Source organism: Dryas octopetala, chromosome 8, assembly GCF_963921425.1.
Source record: "Dryas octopetala chromosome 8, drDryOcto1.1, whole genome shotgun sequence".
NCBI classification, from domain to species: Eukaryota; Viridiplantae; Streptophyta; class Magnoliopsida; order Rosales; family Rosaceae; genus Dryas; species Dryas octopetala.
Window position 1 is genome coordinate 18,495,257 of NC_141373.1, and position 18,255 is coordinate 18,513,511.

Here is an 18,255-nt window from a genome sequence, read left to right on the forward strand (position 1 = left end):
TTTAGCTATTCAATTAAAATGAATACCAGCCATTTTGGTTAGTTGATTTTGAAAGAATGGCAAAAAAAGAAATCTGAACAGTATGTCATATTTATAATTAGATGACAAATAACTAAGTTTGTAATATCGAGTACGTAATCACATCTACTCAACATGCATGTGGCGCAAAAATCAAGCATTAGTAGAGATCAGAACAGCCCCTCTCCCTCACCTCATTGACACCTACAACACTATTTGGCGAATTAGGTGTATTTTTGTAAATGAAAAACAAAACTTATATTCATACTAGCGAGATTGTGAATAATCTGTAACAATTTCATTTCGTGAGTTTAGGAAGAAGAGAGATTGCAATCATATGGTTTTTCTAAATCAGGTATAAATGTTTATTAATTCATTCCAATTTTTATGCATTCTGTCCCATTTTTCTTAAACTAATTTAAAGTATTAACTTATATTATTGTTAACTTAGTTTTACAAGCATCATACTCGCCACTATGTGAGGAAGTTAAAGCACAAGATTAAGGTAACAATGAATACTCTACTTCAATGTCATTGACACAATGTTAAACTGTCAATATGAACATGACATGCACATTGTTTTTTAGTACAGTTTTCTTCCAACAATTGGAGTAGGCATGATGCTATGGTTAAGCTATCCAATTTAAAGGTATGTTATATGATTTTAAATAATTATTCCATCAATTGGTTATTATGATTATTTTGATTTCGTATCGTCTATTAATAGATTGACAAGCAAAACATGGAGGATCGAGTGAAAAGAAATGGTTGGCATGCGTGGCCTTGATGACTGCATGTGGATATTAGTTGCAGAATTTACATTTATGCTATATGCTTTAGACAATTGTTTTTTTCCTATGCAATAAAATAAAGGCTTCTTTTCATAAATGTCATTTATCTTCTCCAATCGTGCTAGAAAATTAAACTAATATCATCAAATATGTAATCTCAATTAGTATACAGAGAAAGACAAGGGAATGCCCATTGGGTTTTATGTTCTTAAATAAGGGTTTGGGTACTTTGATTTACTAATCAAATACACACTTTATCACAGACATTTTAACCAAACAAAATGTAGACCAAAATTCCTATGATAGTTGACTAAAAGAGACAAGAAAGCAATCACACCAAATAAACACCCATGAGTCCATGACAATTAACTATACTCATGGTCAATTCATACAAATGCCTCTGCAATACTCAAGGTTTCAGTTCCACTCCAAACGTCATTAATAAAAGTAAAGAAAAACTATAAATTAAGGAAATGCAATGTCAGAGACATGTTTTATTGCTCTCCTCAGGTTTTAGCTATTCAATTAAAATGAATACCAGCCATTTTGGTTAGTTGATTTTGAAAGAATGGCAAAAAAAGAAATCTGAACAGTATGTCATATTTATAATTTTTGGATTTTTAATAGCTCTTCGCTTTATTTAGGTTTGTGAGGTGGATTTTTTGAAATGTCTGTAATGTGTTTTTGTTTTTTACTGTGAAAGGTATGCTGAAATACTTGAGGACTTGAAGAAGGACCTTGAAAGTCATGGTGGACCGCCTGATTGCATTGTAAGCACAAAATTTAGTTTAATCTAATTACTTACCACTTGGGTGTTGCATTGCAATTTGCGAACACAAAATTAATGATGCTATTGCAAATGAAGCATAGCGTTTAAAGAATTTGGTTAGGGAAATATTTGCAGGAAACATATTTGATCTTGGTTCTGCATAGGTATGCAATTTGTGTATTTTATGATTGTTGAGATTTTCTTGTATATTGCTTTATATTATGTCGACACCTTTACCCAAATATTAGAGATGAATATAACTCTTCACAAAAGAAGAGAAAAAAAAAAACCATAAGCCTAACTATTTTACCCTTCATAGTCCACTAATTCACAAACCTTCATAACTTTAAATATATTTGAGAAACAAATCAAAAGACAAATACAATTTTTTGCCTAATCCATTGCAATTTTTAAGATACACCCAAAAAAGTCTTTCACACACTCTTAATTATGCACATCACATTTGAATTTAAAACTTTCATATTTCATAACACACTTTTTATATATTACCTTCATAATCTAGAATACATATTGGAATACAATTAATAAATACGAAAAATAGGGGGAGAGAGTGAGGATGATGGTGTGATTTTACCTTTTCTGAGTGCAGCCAACCATAAATATTTGGGATTGTAGTCAATCAACATGGTTGTCGTTATGCTAATTTTAAAGTACACCATGATATAAAAAACTTGACTGATAATTTTCCTTCAAAATAAAATGAACCCTAATTTTTTCACACGTCTTTATTTTATCCTTAATTTTTTTTTTATAGGATGAGTTCAACAGAATGGAGACAATCATTGAGTTCTTCACAATATCGCAATTATTTGGCTCGATGGTGCGAGGCATCTCGAGGAAAGCGACCAATGGTTGATAATGTTTGTGATGATCGAATTGAGGCGGACACCAGTAATAGAGATCAGTCATCCCCTGGTATTTTTTGTACGCTTAACTAATATTTATACATTTTTAGGGTTCTTATTTAAAATAAGTTCATATATTGTTTACACTATTAAGTAGCATTTTTATTATTATTCTTCTTTAATTATAATGTTTTAAGCATGAAAAGTGAAATTAAAATTATATAATACTTAAGTGTAATCATCAATTGGATAGAACGAGTTGGCGATGAAGGCGCAAGTTCAAGAGTTATGTCAAATCATGAGAATGAAGGTCAATATGCTTCTACAATGCGTGTGAACCATATAACGCAGATGCCACGTTCAAATACGAAAACCAATTTATTTGAACAGGTGGAGGATGAAGACCCAAGCACAAGAGTTTTATCCAATTATGGCAACAACATTGAGCAACCTCTTAGAAGACGTTTGACTCATATCAGACAAATGGCACGTTCAGGTACGTTGCGAATGGCCGACGAGAATAATCTAAATTATGCTCCTAATAGTGGGTTATTTTTTACATTGTTTTTAGTTTTAATTACAATTCTTTTGCTCAAAATTAAAAGTGAATTATTTAAAAGCAGAAGTGCCTAATAAAACAACGAATCGTAATGCGGGGCCAGGCAACAATAGCGTACCTCGAGTTCAATGTAGGCCAAGAGAAAGGAGAAATCATAATTGTGCTAGAGATTATTGTGAGAGCATGGGAGTCCCAGGATGCCAATTACCTATACCAACCATATGTTCAAAGTGCGCAGTGCAATTATTTCATAATGAGACCTCCAATATGTGTTGTTGCAACGGAAAAGTTGTCTTGCCATGGATACCATCTCCGCCAGAAATGGTAACACTTTTCATAGACCAAACATCGGAGGGTAGACTCTTTAGGCAAAATATTCGAGCCTACAATCATGTATTTGCCTTCACTTCAATGGGTGTCCATGTTGATGACAGAATTAATATTGGAGGACGTGGAGTTTATACATTTCAAGCACAAGGATCTATATATCATAAAATTGGTAGTCTTCTACGAAGAGAAGGTCATAGACCGCTATTTCTACAAGCTTATATATATGATACTGAGCATGCAATTGAAAATCGGTTGGCTGAGAGTGATATTCTAGATAGAAGTGTGGTTGAAAAGATACAACGGATTCTTAATGAACATAATCCGTTCGCTCAGGCATTACAACACTTAGGCCGACACCCACAGTTGCCAAATTGCAAACTCATCTTAAAGGAGCAATCAGCAAACCGGCCTCAATATAGTTTACCATCTGCATCTTAAATCGCTGCAATTATAATAAGCGGAGATGAAGCCACCAATCAAAATGGAAGAAATTTCATCATTCAGACAGCTCAAGGACAACTTATAAATGTCCAAGACACGGCTGGATTCTATGATCCTTTACAGTATCCGTTGTTATTGTCGTATGGATCATATGGATGAGATATTAATAGTCGTGACGATCGTGGAAGAGAACTATCGCCTTGCGACTATTATACGTATATTTTACAGGTGCGTAAAGAAATTAAAACCACCTAATTAATTTCAAGGAATTTTGAAATGTAAACCCAAACTTTGATTTTGCAGATACGCGAGGATGATCCATCAGTTCTACTTCGAGGGGAGCGTCTTTTACAACAATACGTTGTGGATAATTACGTGAAAATTGAATCACACAGACTTAGATGGGTACGTTCCCATCAAACAACACTTCGAGCTGAACTTTACCAAGGCCTTCAGGACTCTCTAAATGCAGGTGAAAATAATGCGGGTATGGATCTCTCTCCACAATCATAACTAAATATTATCTACCATGTAAGGAGTGTGCAAAGTAATTACCAAACAAAAATTTTACTGTCCTAGGTAACATCGGTCGCAGAACCATTTTGCCATCATCATTTGTTGGAAGCCCACGTGACATGTATCAGCGGTACCAAGATGCAATGACTTTGGTTCAAAAATATGAGAAGCCTGATCTTTTCATCACAATGACATGCAACCCAAGTTGGGAAGAAATTAAAAGTGAATTACAGCCTGGCCAAACGCCTCAAGATCGTCCTGACTTACTCACCAGAATTTTTCGAGCAAAATTTACAGACTTAAAGCAAGACATTGTCGATAAAGGGGTATTGGGCAAAGTTGTTGCACATGCTTATGTCATTGAATTTCAAAAGCGGGGCCTTCCTCATGTGCACATGCTTATTGTGTTAGATGAATGATAAGGTTCACAACCCAGCTGATTATGACCGCATTGTTAGAGCTGAAATACCGAACGAAGATGGAGAGCCGCAACTTTATAATGCAGTGTTAAAACATATGATACATGGTCCATGTGGAGTACAAAACCAACATTCTCCATGCATGAAAAATGGCAGATGTAAAAGAAGTTACCCTAAATCCTTTGCACCCGTCACTATTCTAGGGAGTGATTCTTATCCAATTTATCGAAGACGAGGAGATCACATGTCCATCACTCTAGATCGACGTGGAACTGTAATGGTTGATAACAGTTGGGTTATTCCATACAATCCGTGGTTGCTTTTAAAGTATGATTGTCACATCAATGTAGAAATATGTTGTAGTATAAAAAGTGTCAAGTACTTATATAAGTATGTTTACAAAAGACCAGACAGAGTCGCCCTTGAAGTACAGCCAGATCCTATTAGAGACGAAATAAGGCAATTTGTCGATGCAAGATGGGTTTGTGCACCGGAAGCACTATGACATATTTTCAAATTTACCATGAATAAGATATGCCCATCGGTGTGGCGATTACAAATACATCTTCCGAACATGCAACAAATCCAATATCAGGCTAATGACACTATAACAAATATTTTGTCAAATGATGGATTATCAATGACAATGCTTACTGAATATTTCACTCTGAATCGTACGGATGTGGAAGCGAGAAGATATTTGTATCGAGAGATGCCCGAACACTATAGATGGATCAGTAAGGAGAAAATATGGACTAAACGAGTAGGCCTTCAAAGGGTTATTGGGAGGATATACACAGTCTCACCTTTTGAAGGTGAAAAGTTTTATCTTCGCATCCTCCTTAATCATGTGAAAGGACCAAGATCATTCGAGGATTTACGAACTGTTGATGATGTAATGTGTCCCACGTTTAAGCAAGCAGCCGAAAGACGAGGTTAGCCAAAAAAATCTTATTTCTTGATTTTCAAATGATTTGAATTTGAAATTTTTTTTTTTTTTTAACTTTCTTAATGTTGTTGTGGTTTTTGTGTGTATGTTTATTAGAAGAAGCTAGATGGTAGTATTCAACAATGTTTGCATGAGGCCTCTACTATGAGGATGCCATCAGCTTTACGAAGATTATTCGTCACAATTTTGGTGTATTGTGAACCAACTGGCGTACGGAGATTATGGGACGAATTTTATCCATTCTTAATTGAAGATTATCCTTCTTCAAGAGACACAAATGATGTGTTCGTCGTCAACAAACTCTTGCGTGATTTAAACGGACTACTGGAACAGTTTAACAAAAACATTTCACAATACGATCTTCCCCAGATGACAAGTGATGTCGAAACAAGCTCAATGGAGCCGAGATGTATTCAAGATGAAATGTTGATAAGCATTCCACAAGGGGACCTCGATGCAATTGAGCGTCTAAATGACGACCAAAAGTTTGCATTCAACACAATAATGGACGTAGTTGACCGTCATGAAAATTCAATATTCTTTGTGGATGGTCCAGGTGGAACTGGAAAAACTTACTTATATCGTGCATTGTTGGCAAACTTAAGGAGATTAGGTCTTATAGCATTGGCAACAGCAACATCTGGAATAGCGGCTACGATATTGCCGGGTGGGAAGACAGCCCATTCTAGATTCAAGATTCCACTAAACCCTGATGCATCATCAACGTGCTCTATTAGTAAACAATCTGATCTTGCAAAATTGATACAAAGGACAACAACAATCATTTGGGATGTAGCCACAATGGCGCATCGTCATGCCTTTGAAGCATTGGATCGAACTTTCAGAGATATATTAGATGTCAATTTACCATTTGGGGAGAAGATAATGATCTTTGGTGGAGATTTTCAACAAGTTCTTCCCGTAGTTCCGAAAGGGACCAAAGCTGAACTAATTCAAGCCAGTGTAAAGCATCATTTTGGTTGCAAATAAAGATTCTAAAACTCAAAGAAAATATGAGATCTATAAATGATGAACACTTTTCTGAATTTTTACTTCGTGTTGGCAATGGGGAAGAACATGTGGTCAAGGATGACATGATTAAAATACCAGAAAATATGGTTGTATCGTGGGAAAGCGAGCAATCCATTAATCAACTGATTGCTGAGGTTTTCCCTAATTTGGAAGATCATGTATATGATGCGAGGTACATGGTGGAAAGAGCCTTAATAACCCCTACAAACGAAGTTGTTGACATGTTGAATGAAAAGATAATTGGTATCTTTCCAGGTATAGAAGAGACTTTATATTCATTTGACAAGGTCGAGGACGACACAAGGAATTTGTATCAACTAGAATTTTTAAATGCAATAACGGTTGGTGGTTTGCCGCCACACAAATTGACGTTAAAGAGAGGTGCTTCAATCATGTTGCTAATGAATATTGATCCGAAATTAGGATTGTGTAATGGTACCAGATTATTGTGCCGTGGTTCTTACCAAAACTTCATTGACGCTGAAATTCTAACTGGGCAATTTGCGGGAACTAGAGTTTTTCTACCAAGAATTCCTCTAAAGAATGCAAAGACTGCTGGACTCCCATTCGAATTGACAAGGAATCAGTTTCCAGTTAAATTGAGTTTCTCATTGACTATAAACAAATCTCAAGGTCAGACAATACCACACGTAGGTATTTATCTTCCAGATCATGTTTTCAGTCATGGGCAGTTATATGTGGCTTTATCAAGAGGGGTTTCAAGGTCAACAACTAAAGTTTAAGTAAAAAAAGGCTCAATAGCCGGTGAAACTAGCATTTTTACCAGAAATGTGGTGTGCAAAGAAGTTTTGCTCCAACCCGATAACGTATGATGTGTCTCTCATAAGCAACCTAATCATATGGATTAGGGTGGTTTTCCCTACAACTTTATTGCTCATTTGCACATATATTTTGAGAACTATTTCAATAAATTTAGTAATTGCATTCTCAGTTAATCCATGCCTCAAAAAGTGATAACATTTACTATAAAGTGAGAAGACAATTTGGTCAGAAGGGAAAAGCCGGCCTCTCGCATGTATTACTTACTTAGACTCATAACAACAACTATTGTAACAAATCAACGGTGTATGCGTAAAAAATTTAATGCCAATCTAAAAAAAAATAAAACATCCTCACACTAGAAACAAAAAAACTTTAAAGGTGCACATTAATAAATAAAATGTATGCGCAATAGAAAGAGCCGCTTCGCACTCGCGAGAGCAAGTGCGGAAAGGCTAGTGTTTATTAATGTCTTGAGCTCTTTAATTCGCGGTGAGTACCCTCCAGAGTTCAGATTATCGGTTATTCTTTTTCTCTTTTTTTTTTTTTTTTTCCTTTTCAGTATTAGATATTCTTTTTTTTTTTTTTTTTTTGTGAGAGTATTAGATATTCTTTTCTTATCTAGTATCTCGTAGTCTCGTACGAATATTATTATTATTTTTTTGATTAGTGACTGACTGGTGAGTAAATTACTGAAAATTAAGCATTGAATTTTCAACCTTTTTTTATTTTTAATTTTTAATATAAAAAAATAATAGGGGGGGAAAAGGAAAATTATTTATACTAGTTGGGCAATAAGGAATGATGAGTTACTAGAAGGTATCCTAGAAGGTATGCGGTTTGGAAGTTTGGGCATGCGGTTTGGAAGTTTGGGGAGCCTAGAAGGTATCTAAGACTGGGACTGATTGAATTCACTTTGTTTGTGTTGCTGTAAACTTGTAAGAGGTTGAAGAATCAAGCAGGCGAATTGTGAATTGTGATTTCCAACGAGAATCAAGTTGAGGAGAATTTGAAGCAAGATTTAGGATTGATGGGGACAAGGTCCCAGCAACTAAGCCGAGGAGAGGAGGAGGACGACGTGCCCGGTCAGTCGGTGTCGATGAGCGGCAGCGTGGGGTCGCCCTCTAGCCGCAGTGAGCAGACCATGGCCACACCCGCCAGCGACAACAATTTTCTCAGATTGAACCATCCCGACATTCATGGCGACGATGCTGGCTCCCAAGGCGCCGTTGCGTAAGTCTTTTCTTCCCTAATTCCCTTCTTTAGCTTTTGCTGCTTTTGATTTTCGCTTTCTTCTGCTTCAGGGCTTAGGGCACGGAAACAAATTCACCCATGTATTATTTCCACATAAAATTAGTTTTTCTTGTTTGTGACAATTTGGGTTATATCTATATATGTGTGATGTGAAAATTCTTGATTTGAGTCCTCTGTTTATATGCATATCTATATGCACCTAATATGTATCCACATTGTTTGATTTGAACGTTCTTACTCTGTCTTACTCACCAATATATTGAGTTAACCGTTAACACTCTACTTTATGATACTAAATTATGGTTTCACTGAACATTTTTATTCGTAATTGTCTACACTTATGATTGTTGGTTTAATCTTTAAACAGTAGCAAGAAGAAGAAGAGAGGGCAACGGGCTGTAGGAGGCGATAAGAGTGGTAGAGGACTGCGCCAATTTAGCATGAAAGGTATTTGATTGATTGCTGTCTGTCTTATTTCCATTTACATTGCATTTTGCCTTCCAAAAAGGTGGTTTATCCTAATAATTTATGAATTGTGTTTAAGTGAACATTGCATTCAATCTATGGATTCTGAGACACTCAACCTTTAGTTTTTACATGCTCAACTTACTTATCTTCTGGCTTGTGTGAACATTGCTGTAGTTTAGTTCACACCTTTACTTACTCTCTGATTTTATGTTGATTTTTTGTTGTTTTGTGTTCAGTGTGCGAGAAAGTGGAGAGCAAGGGAAGAACCACTTATAATGAGGTTAGGTGCTTTCTTGAAATCATTATTATTATTATTTTTTTATTGATGTTATTCCAAGTTCTAATGTTTATCTTATGAGGCGGTTACTCCTTTCTATAACTATTTATTATATCAGGGTGCATTTGTTTGCCCTCAATGTTTGTTGTTTGTATGTGGATGTGTGCATACTAAAGCTGGTTTTCCTTGGTATTTGACAATTCGTTTCTTTTATACTACTTAGAAGTTAGAAACATCTAGTTCATCTTGATAATTAATTAAGTTCATCTGTATCTTGATTTAAAGGTTTCTGAGTAGGTTGATCTAGGCATGCAGTAAGGAACAAATTTCAATTGTAGTCATTGAGTGACCATATGATATGTTACATTTGGTAGTAAAGAAGGGTAATCACGGGCCACTGCTTTTAGTGTTACTCCACTAATTGCTGAGGTGGTCCTTTCTCCATAGTTATAAATGTGACAGCATCCTTTTTGAGCGGTATTTTGAAGTCCTTGAGTTCAAAGGCATGACTTGTTGCTATGGAGGGCGGTATAACGTCACAGCTCACTTTTAAGTGTCACCATCATTTAAAGTGAATAACTACTTATCATGCTGTTTTTGTGGGAGAAGGTAATTCATCAAATGCCTGTTTTGGGATTATGGTGAGAAATTTGGTGGAGCAAGGGGACTCATTAGGCAGCACTTATGGGGTTGACACTAAGAGTGTTGCAATGTGGTTTAAATGTAACAGATCACAAAACAATGTTTTCCAAGATTCACATTTATTACTCTTTTCTTATTGCAGTGTCGATAGTCTACCAATGTTCTTTTAAACATAGTCTTAAATCTAAGAGTTTAAAGTACTTTCCAGGTTGCAGATGAACTTGTAGCAGAGTTTGCTGACCCTAGCAATGGTGTTACGTCCCCTGATCAGGTTCGATAACCAGGCCAATAAACCTGTTTTCCATCTGTGCATTTCTATCTGCAATCTTCTTGGCTAAAGTGGAATGGAACTTGCTAATGTAATCCATTTTCTCTGGGTTGTATTTTTATTTGGCAGCAACAATATGATGAGAAAAACATCAGGCGAAGGGTATATGATGCCCTGAATGTTCTAATGGCAATGGATATTATATCCAAGGATAAAAAAGAAATACAATGGAAGGGTCTACCTCGTACAAGCCTGAGTGATATTGAAGAATTGAAGGTCTGATTGCAGTCTATATTTTATGTCTTGTGTATCAAGTGGATGGTTACTGTTTACTGTCCTAGATCAAATTTGAGCTTGCATGACTGGTTACATGTATTAAATGCAGACTGAGCGTATGGGACTGAGGACTAGGATTGAAAAGAAAGCTTTGTATCTGCAAGAACTGGAGGAACAAGTATGAATGGCTATTGTCTATTATTTCATGCTTCATAACTTTTTTCTCAGTTTAGGTTTTTGCATGTGCTTGGTTGAGGATTATAATTATTTATTATTATTATTAAACTGATATTAGCTCAAGGGAAAAATATCCGAGCATGATACCATTACTCAATCATGTTCATGATCAGTGTCTGGACATACTAACTTCTTATCTCTTTTATCAGTATGTAGGTCTTCAAAACCTGATACAACGCAATGAGCAATTATACTGCTCTGGGGATGCTCCTAGTGGGGGTGTGTCTTTACCTTTTATTCTTGTGCAGGTAAGTTTTCTTCTCAATGTCTCCTTTGTATAATGACTTTATGCATTCTGAGAAATAGATTAGAAATACAATACATTTTATGATGCATAAAAACACCATGGTTTTTATTTGAAGTCTTGGTATGATTTGTTTGGTGCCTGGTGACACTTGTTACTTAGCTTGACTTGATATAAATTATGTGTGATTCGTGATACGAGACATGTATACCTTGATATGAGTTGGGCTTAATTTTTTTATTATGTACAAACTATAACAGCTGCATTTCTACCCCTTTCTATATAATTTTTTTTTTTTCGGTACCTGTTTGTGTATAATAACAAGCATATGATCAGCTTTACTTGACTAAATTTCTTTCAGAACTCCTTTTTGGTAAGTTTATTGTTTTCAGATTCTTGGGAAATTGGATGTATGTTTTCTTTCACAACTCCAGTTATCAAACTAATACCTGGGAAATTGAATGTACCCTTATTTTCCTAGATGTTTAGAAGGTTGTATCAGTATTTTTTTTCTTTTTCTTTTTCCTTTTTAAAACTTTTTCCTGGAGATATGTGAAGTGACCCCTAGATGGTCTAGTTGCCTTTTCATGCCTCTTATTTTCTTTTTTATCTTTTTTAACCCATGACATGTGGATAGACTCGCCCTCATGCAACTGTTGAGGTGGAAATATCAGAAGATATGCAGCTGGTGCATTTTGACTTCAATAGGTAAGGAAGCCCTCTGAGCTTGTTCTCATACTATCTCAGACAGAGTGATATGATAGTTGGTGGTAACATCTATATACCATTGTCTGCTGGGGGCGTGTGTGGAGATAGTTGCCACCAGTATTATGGTACTTCAGTCCAAAGTGATGTTAATGGGATCAACACTGCGTAATAACTTACTAAGAAGTTTTTTGAGTCGTGATTTCTTTAATCAATCTTTTCTGATCTTGTGATTTTGGTTGGTCTTCTTTTTGCAGCACCCCATTTGAGCTCCATGATGATAATTATGTTTTGAAGGCAATGAAATTTTGTGAAAGGCCGCAGGGTGATGATGTGACACAAAATTTTACTGCAGATGGAGGCGAAGGTTCTAGCATGTCAGGCATGTATCAGCCGCAGATTCCTGTTCCCACAATGACAAGCACACCAGTTAGGCCTCCCACCTCGCCACCTATTCCCGGAATACTAAAAGCACGTGTCAAGCATGAGCATTGATAAGCTATTTGAAGCTTAATTATCGGGCCATGGGCAACAATATGAGCACCTGTATATTGTGGAGTGGTTTTCCGGAAGTGAATAGGTCCCTCGTAATTATCCTCGTTAGATTTCGTGCTAAGTTGGATGTAGTTTAGGTTATAAGCAGATGAGTCTTAATTGCTTTGATACTTTGGAGGGTTGGCTCTTTGCATGCCCATTATGTGCTATTGTAATCTTCCATTCTTTTTGTTTTTTGTTTATTTTTGTTAACTGCTTTTAGGCCAGCATTGTACTAGAAGTCAAAGTGATATGTAGTCTGTAGAGGATTGTCCAACTACAAATAGAATGATAGAATTGATTCGACAGATTCTGTATTATGAACTTATAAGTTATCAGCGTTGGTTGGTAGTATGTATAATCTTGTTTCACAAAACTTGTTTCACCCACGAGCACATTGCATATGACGGACATGTCCTTTTATGGTCGAGGTTTGTTAATAAGTAGGAATATTCACATCCAAGGGACTTAAATGAGGAACAAGTGAAACACCACACATTATGGTTGGATTTATGGTTGGATTTGTTACAAATTATAACATGTAAAATTTATAATTCATTAAACAATTTAAACGTGTTGTCCCAAGAACCCCAAGAAGCCCCGAGCAGATGGTCCGCTATTTGCAAGATGACAGGAACGGCCACCTCTACGGACGCCACGTCGTCGCCGCCATTAAGAAAGTGAGGGCTCTCTCCGAGAAGCCTGAGGGAGGCTACGACATCAGAACCGTCATGGCATCCTTTGTTGGCAAGCTCAGCTTCAGAGAAATGTGTGTCGTGCTCAAGGAGCAGAAGGGCTGGAGGCAAGTCAGGGACTTTATTTTCTTGGATGAAATTGCAGGTTGCCTAGCTTTTACTCTAATTGTGTTGCTTTCTTCCTTACTATGGGTATTAATACTGTGTAGCGTAATGATACACATTGTGCTTAAACAGTTAAGCTACCGCCCAAATGTTATTGTCTACACAATCGTTTTGCGCTCATATGGCCAAGTTGGGATGATCAAGCTTGCTGAGCAGACCTTCTTGGAGATGCTCGAATTAAGCTGGATGCGAACCTGATGAAGTTGCTTGTGGTACCATATGCCAGATGGGGACGTCACAAGGCTATGCTTGCCTTTTATTCCGCGGTCGAACAAAGAAGGATTACACTTTCTGTTGCAGTTTATAATTTCATGTTGTCCTCCTTGCAGAAGAAATCACTCCATCCAAATGTCCTACAGCTTTGGAGGCAGATGGTGGATAAAGGAGTGATCCCTAATAAATTTACTTATACTGTAGTCATTGCCTCACTTGTCAAACAAGGCCTCAATGAGGAGGCTCTCAAGAATTTTAATCACTTGAAGAATGCTGGATTTGATCCTGAGGAGGCAACTTATAGCATGCTTATCAGTTTAAGCAACAAAAATGGCAACTACGACCAAGCACTAAGACTATATGAAGGCATGCGATCTCGGGGAATAGTTCCAAGCAACTACACCTGCGCTTCACTTCTCACATTGTATTACAAGAAGGAGGATTATTCTAAAGCCCTTTCTCTATTTTCAGAAATGGAAAGTAAGAAAATTGCGGCAGATGAAGTCATCTATGGTTTGCTCATTCGAATATATGGAAAACTTGGTCTTTATGAGGATGCTCAGAAAGCATTTGAAGAGATGCAGCAGCTGGGTCTACTCAGTGATGAGAAAACGTATTTATCAATGGCACAAGTCCATCTCAATTCAGGGAATTATGAGAAAGCTTTAGAAGTTGTTGAACTGATGAAGTCTGGAAGCAAGTTTTGGTTATCCAGATTTGCTTATATTGTCTTATTGCAGTGTTATGTTATGAAGGAAGATCTGAATTCTGCTGAAGTAACATTTCTGGCTCTATCCAAGACTGGACTCCCTGATGCAGGCTCTTGTAGTGATATGCTCAATTTGTATGTTAGACTAGACTTAATGGAAAAGGCCAAGGATTTTATTGCCCAGATAAGAAGAGACCGGGTGGATTTTGATGAGGAGCTTTTCAGGACAGTTATGAGAGTATATTGCGAGGGAATGCTTAGAGATACTCAACAGTTGATCCAAGAGTTGGGTACAAGTAAATCATTCAAAGGTAGTAGGTTCAGTCAAACAATATGTAGGGCTATGTGTGAACACAAGGAAGATGACCGGCTTGAAGGCAAATTGGTGACCTTTGACCAGCCTGACCCTGTGGCCCTTGCATTGGTGCTCAGTCTCTATCTGGCAGATGGCGATATCACTAAGACAGAAAAGGTTTTAGCGTCATTGCTTGAGACTTCTGGTAGCTTGCCAATTGCTAGATAGAGACAAATACATATTCCGAACATGAAAACCCAAGAGAAGGTCTGTTGGGTTTAGTGTCTGGACTCTGGAGGGTACCCACCACGAATTAAAAAGCTCAAGACATTAATAAACACTAGCCTCTCCGTACTCGTGAAAGCGAGTGCGAAGCGGCTCTTTCTATTGCGCATAGATTTATAATACTAAACATGAAAGTAACTTTTTTTTTTCCTTTTTTTTTTTTCTTTTCTCTCCTTTTCTTTTTTCTTCTTTTCTTTTCTCTTCTTTTCTTTTTTCTTTCCTTCTTCCTTTTCCCCCGTGACCTCTGCTGCTCCAGCCTCCAATCTTCCTTCTCACCTTTTTATTTCCTCTGCACCTTCTCTCTCTCCCAGTCCCTCCCTCCCTCCCTCCCTCCCATCCTTGATCTCTTCTCTCTCCTCCCTCTCCTTCTCCCCTCCCCGATCTCTCTCTCCCCGGATCTCCTTTCCCCGATCTCTTCTCCTTTCGGCCACGGCAGCTCCTCTCTTTCCCTGCTGCAACGGCAGCTCCTCCCTCTTCCTTCTGCGACGACAGCTAGTCTCTCTCTTCGGTCTTTGCCTCCTTCTCTAGTATGCCAAATTTCGGCGAATTTCGAAGAAATTTAACCAAAAAATGCTTGGATTCGAAATTTCAGCCGAGATTTGGCGAAATTTCGGCGAAATTTTCGAAATTTCATTCCTTGCCTGGACGTGGTTTTTCTTTTAAATTTTTAATTTTAACTAATTTTTTGTTTGACCATTTTACCCTTGTTTATTAAGGTAATCTCTGTTTTAATACTCTGAAGCACAATATGGTGTTTATTATTCCGCAAGAGACAATAACGTTGTTTATTTTCTTTGATGCTGATCCAAATACTAACTCATCCTTATATACGCATGAGTTACACCAGCTTGCAGTAAAATAGCTCACTTCTAACATTAACAGGCGTCTGATTAGGAGAGATAAGATAAAATAAAAAGATATAAAGCTAATTAATAATTGTTAAAACATGATTTAAAAAATATATATATGTAGTTCATTTATGGTTTCTCTTTTTTAGGAGCATGTTCTCTTTTTTACTTTTCTTTTTGGTTTTTCAATTTTTTAATTAGTTGATTTGTTTTACCATTGTACCCTCTATTGATAACATTTGTTTAGATTGACATTTGAATATAAGGATGGGCATTTTTTGGTATTTTGAAAATTTCAGCTAGCAGCCCTCTTTGCTTTATATATATATATAGATTAATATATTATTGTTATAAAATAAAGAGAAATATAGAGAAAACATAAGAAAGAATTAGAGAGGAATCAGAGTGTATTTCTCATTCACATAAGGCCTCTATTTATAGGCTCTTGGATGACTTGAGATAGACCCTTAAGGTCTCCTATTTTACAATGAATTGGACTCCTCATAATTATCTATACAATTGCTCTAGATAATACATGAGATAAATATTGAACATGATAATGGACAGCCACATAATTAATGATATTTACAACACTCCCCCTTGGATGTCCATTGAATATGATAGTTGCCTCATTAAAAACCTTACTAGCCAAAACCCTATGGGAAAAAGACTAGCTAAGGAAAAGAGTACAATCTTCATGTGTTTCTGAAAGATATGATGGGCGCACGACACTGCCTCATTAAAACCTTGTCAGGAAAACCCAATGGGACAAAAACCTTGGACGAAGGAAAAATAGTACAATGTTTGATGGCACGCTCCCCCTGATATTGATATATTTCTCCAATCAGTGAATGTTGTCTCGTTAAAACATTGCTTTGAAAAACCCAATGGGCCAAAACCAAAGCGAAGGAAAAAGAGTGCAACTTTTACAATATCACTGATACAATGTTGGATGCGCTTTGCCTCATTAAAACCTTGCTAGGAAAAACCCGATGGGACAAAAACCTAGTCGAAGGGAAAAGAGTACAACACACAAAATGGTTGGATGCTCCCCCTAATAACAACAAGCTTTAATTTGACTGGCTCATAATCCCGCAAATAATGGTATCTCACATCTCATCTTCTAAAGAGTGGAGTTTGACAATGCCTGTATGAACATGGCTTCCATACTATCAGGGGATATATGTTTGTCATCATATGTTGAAATCCTGTTGAGATTTGAGCAATACAAACAAAATATAATTCCACTAAATAAAGTGGTTAGAAACAATTATCTCTAAAAGAGATGAATTATTATGAAAATACTTTGAGTATTGGAAAAATTATATGACACAATCACCGATGCTTATTCGGTCTACTGCATTGTGTTTAAGTTGAATAAGGCACATTAAGATATGGTGCTTCTGGACCAAAGATCTTTCTTACATCTTCCTTAGGAAGCAAGTAATCATTCTTAGTGCCAATAGATTGAATAACCGTGGGTATAAGAATTTCACTAGTACAGTACTCGATCTGCAGCTCGAGACACTATTTCATTTCCCAAGGTTATTTATATCAAATCCAATATTCAAGCATTCAATAATCTTATGAGCTCTTCAGGAGCCTAAATTAATTCATAACTTCTTTCAAAAGTTTGAAAATGTTGCAACAATTTCCGAATTCGGGTTCTAATCAAAATACTCAATAAGGCAATTTTTGACCATATTCATAGTGTTAAAGTTGAGTACATACTTTGAGCTTCAGGCTCTTTCAATCCTTCCAGAACTTGCTTCAAGCACATAATATTTCATGGCACTTTCAATTTAGGATTTGACTTAGTAATTTGTCCTATATCTTGTAGGAAATCGCTTCTGGCAATATGCTTCAGGCATTTCATAATCTCTAAAGGTTTTCTCCATATGCAATGAACACATTAAATTTACCAAATTTGTTAGAATGTGGTTGCATCTATAACAGGAGAATATATAACCTCAATCCCATATTTCTTTGGAGAAACCTTGTGCCATTATAAATAGTGATTTCACTCACTTTATTTCAAACACTCTATAACCTTCAGGGTTAACATCTTTGGTGTCTGAACTATAAGTTCTCATTATTCCACGTTTATAATGATGTTCAATTCTATTGGAATTGCCTCTTTCCAGTTTGGCCAATCATTTAATTTTGTCGACATTTATAGTAAACGTAGTTCCACATTATTATAGCCCATGATGATTTTTAGTAGCTACCATAGACAAAACACATCATCAATATATCAACGATCTCACAATTCTCATTTGCATGCTTTAGATATAAATATATATCTTTGTAATAGGTACACATGCCTCTTCAGGGGCTTTTATAGTCTCTTCAAGGACTGTCATCTCTTCTAGGATGATTTGTGTACAGAATGTGGATCTTTAAATTTAATTAATTGGGCTTGTGTGGACCATTTCATATACTCTCCACTTCTGGAGAGCTAAACTTTGGAACCTATAGATTTGTCACGCTTCAGGCGTGCAATAAACCATTTTCCGCCAAATTGATGGACTACCATGTTAGGACATCAATCCATGTTGACATATATAAAACTTCCATATGTGACTTTGCAGTTTTGTTGTATATATATGCATCTAGCTTTCAAATAAATGCATTCACTAGATTTGCATTATCATTCATATTTCATTCCTA

At 36.4% G+C, this 18,255-nt stretch overlaps 2 protein-coding genes and 2 pseudogenes across 2 annotated transcripts; all 4 read left to right on the forward strand.

Moving 5' to 3' along the window:
* The first annotated feature begins 2,447 nt into the window (after positions 1-2,447).
* LOC147277761 (uncharacterized) lies at positions 2,448-4,709 on the forward strand (annotated as a pseudogene).
* A 1,962-nt stretch (positions 4,710-6,671) lies between these two features.
* On the forward strand, positions 6,672-7,523 carry LOC147277762 (uncharacterized; annotated as a pseudogene).
* Positions 7,524-8,277: 754 nt separating this feature from the next.
* On the forward strand, positions 8,278-12,692 carry LOC147277763 (transcription factor-like protein DPB). The gene is made up of 9 exons (XM_086253935.1): positions 8,278-8,703; positions 9,092-9,171; positions 9,429-9,472; positions 10,320-10,382; positions 10,509-10,655; positions 10,765-10,833; positions 11,042-11,140; positions 11,774-11,844; positions 12,099-12,692. The coding sequence occupies exons 1-9, from the start codon at positions 8,501-8,503 to the stop codon at positions 12,334-12,336; spliced, it is 1,014 nt and encodes a 337-aa protein (XP_086110061.1). The 5' UTR covers positions 8,278-8,500; the 3' UTR covers positions 12,337-12,692.
* LOC147277764 (pentatricopeptide repeat-containing protein At5g27270-like) lies at positions 12,366-14,680 on the forward strand. The gene is given in 6 exon segments (XM_086255713.1): positions 12,366-12,421; positions 12,962-13,193; positions 13,195-13,215; positions 13,308-13,415; positions 13,417-13,451; positions 13,453-14,680. Coding segments are annotated over 6 exon segments (1,680 nt in total).
* The last annotated feature ends 3,575 nt before the right edge of the window (positions 14,681-18,255 follow it).

Bases quoted from the DNA above. Each gene is read 5' to 3' on its own strand.
- LOC147277763 (XM_086253935.1), top strand. From the start codon at position 8,501: ATGGGGACAAGGTCCCAGCAACTAAGCCGAGGAGAGGAGGAGGACGAC. The intron at 8,704-9,091 runs GTAAGTCTTTTC...ATCTTTAAACAG, and splicing joins GGCTCCCAAGGCGCCGTTGC to TAGCAAGAAGAAGAAGAGAG. The intron at 11,845-12,098 runs GTAAGGAAGCCC...TTCTTTTTGCAG, and splicing joins GTGCATTTTGACTTCAATAG to CACCCCATTTGAGCTCCATG.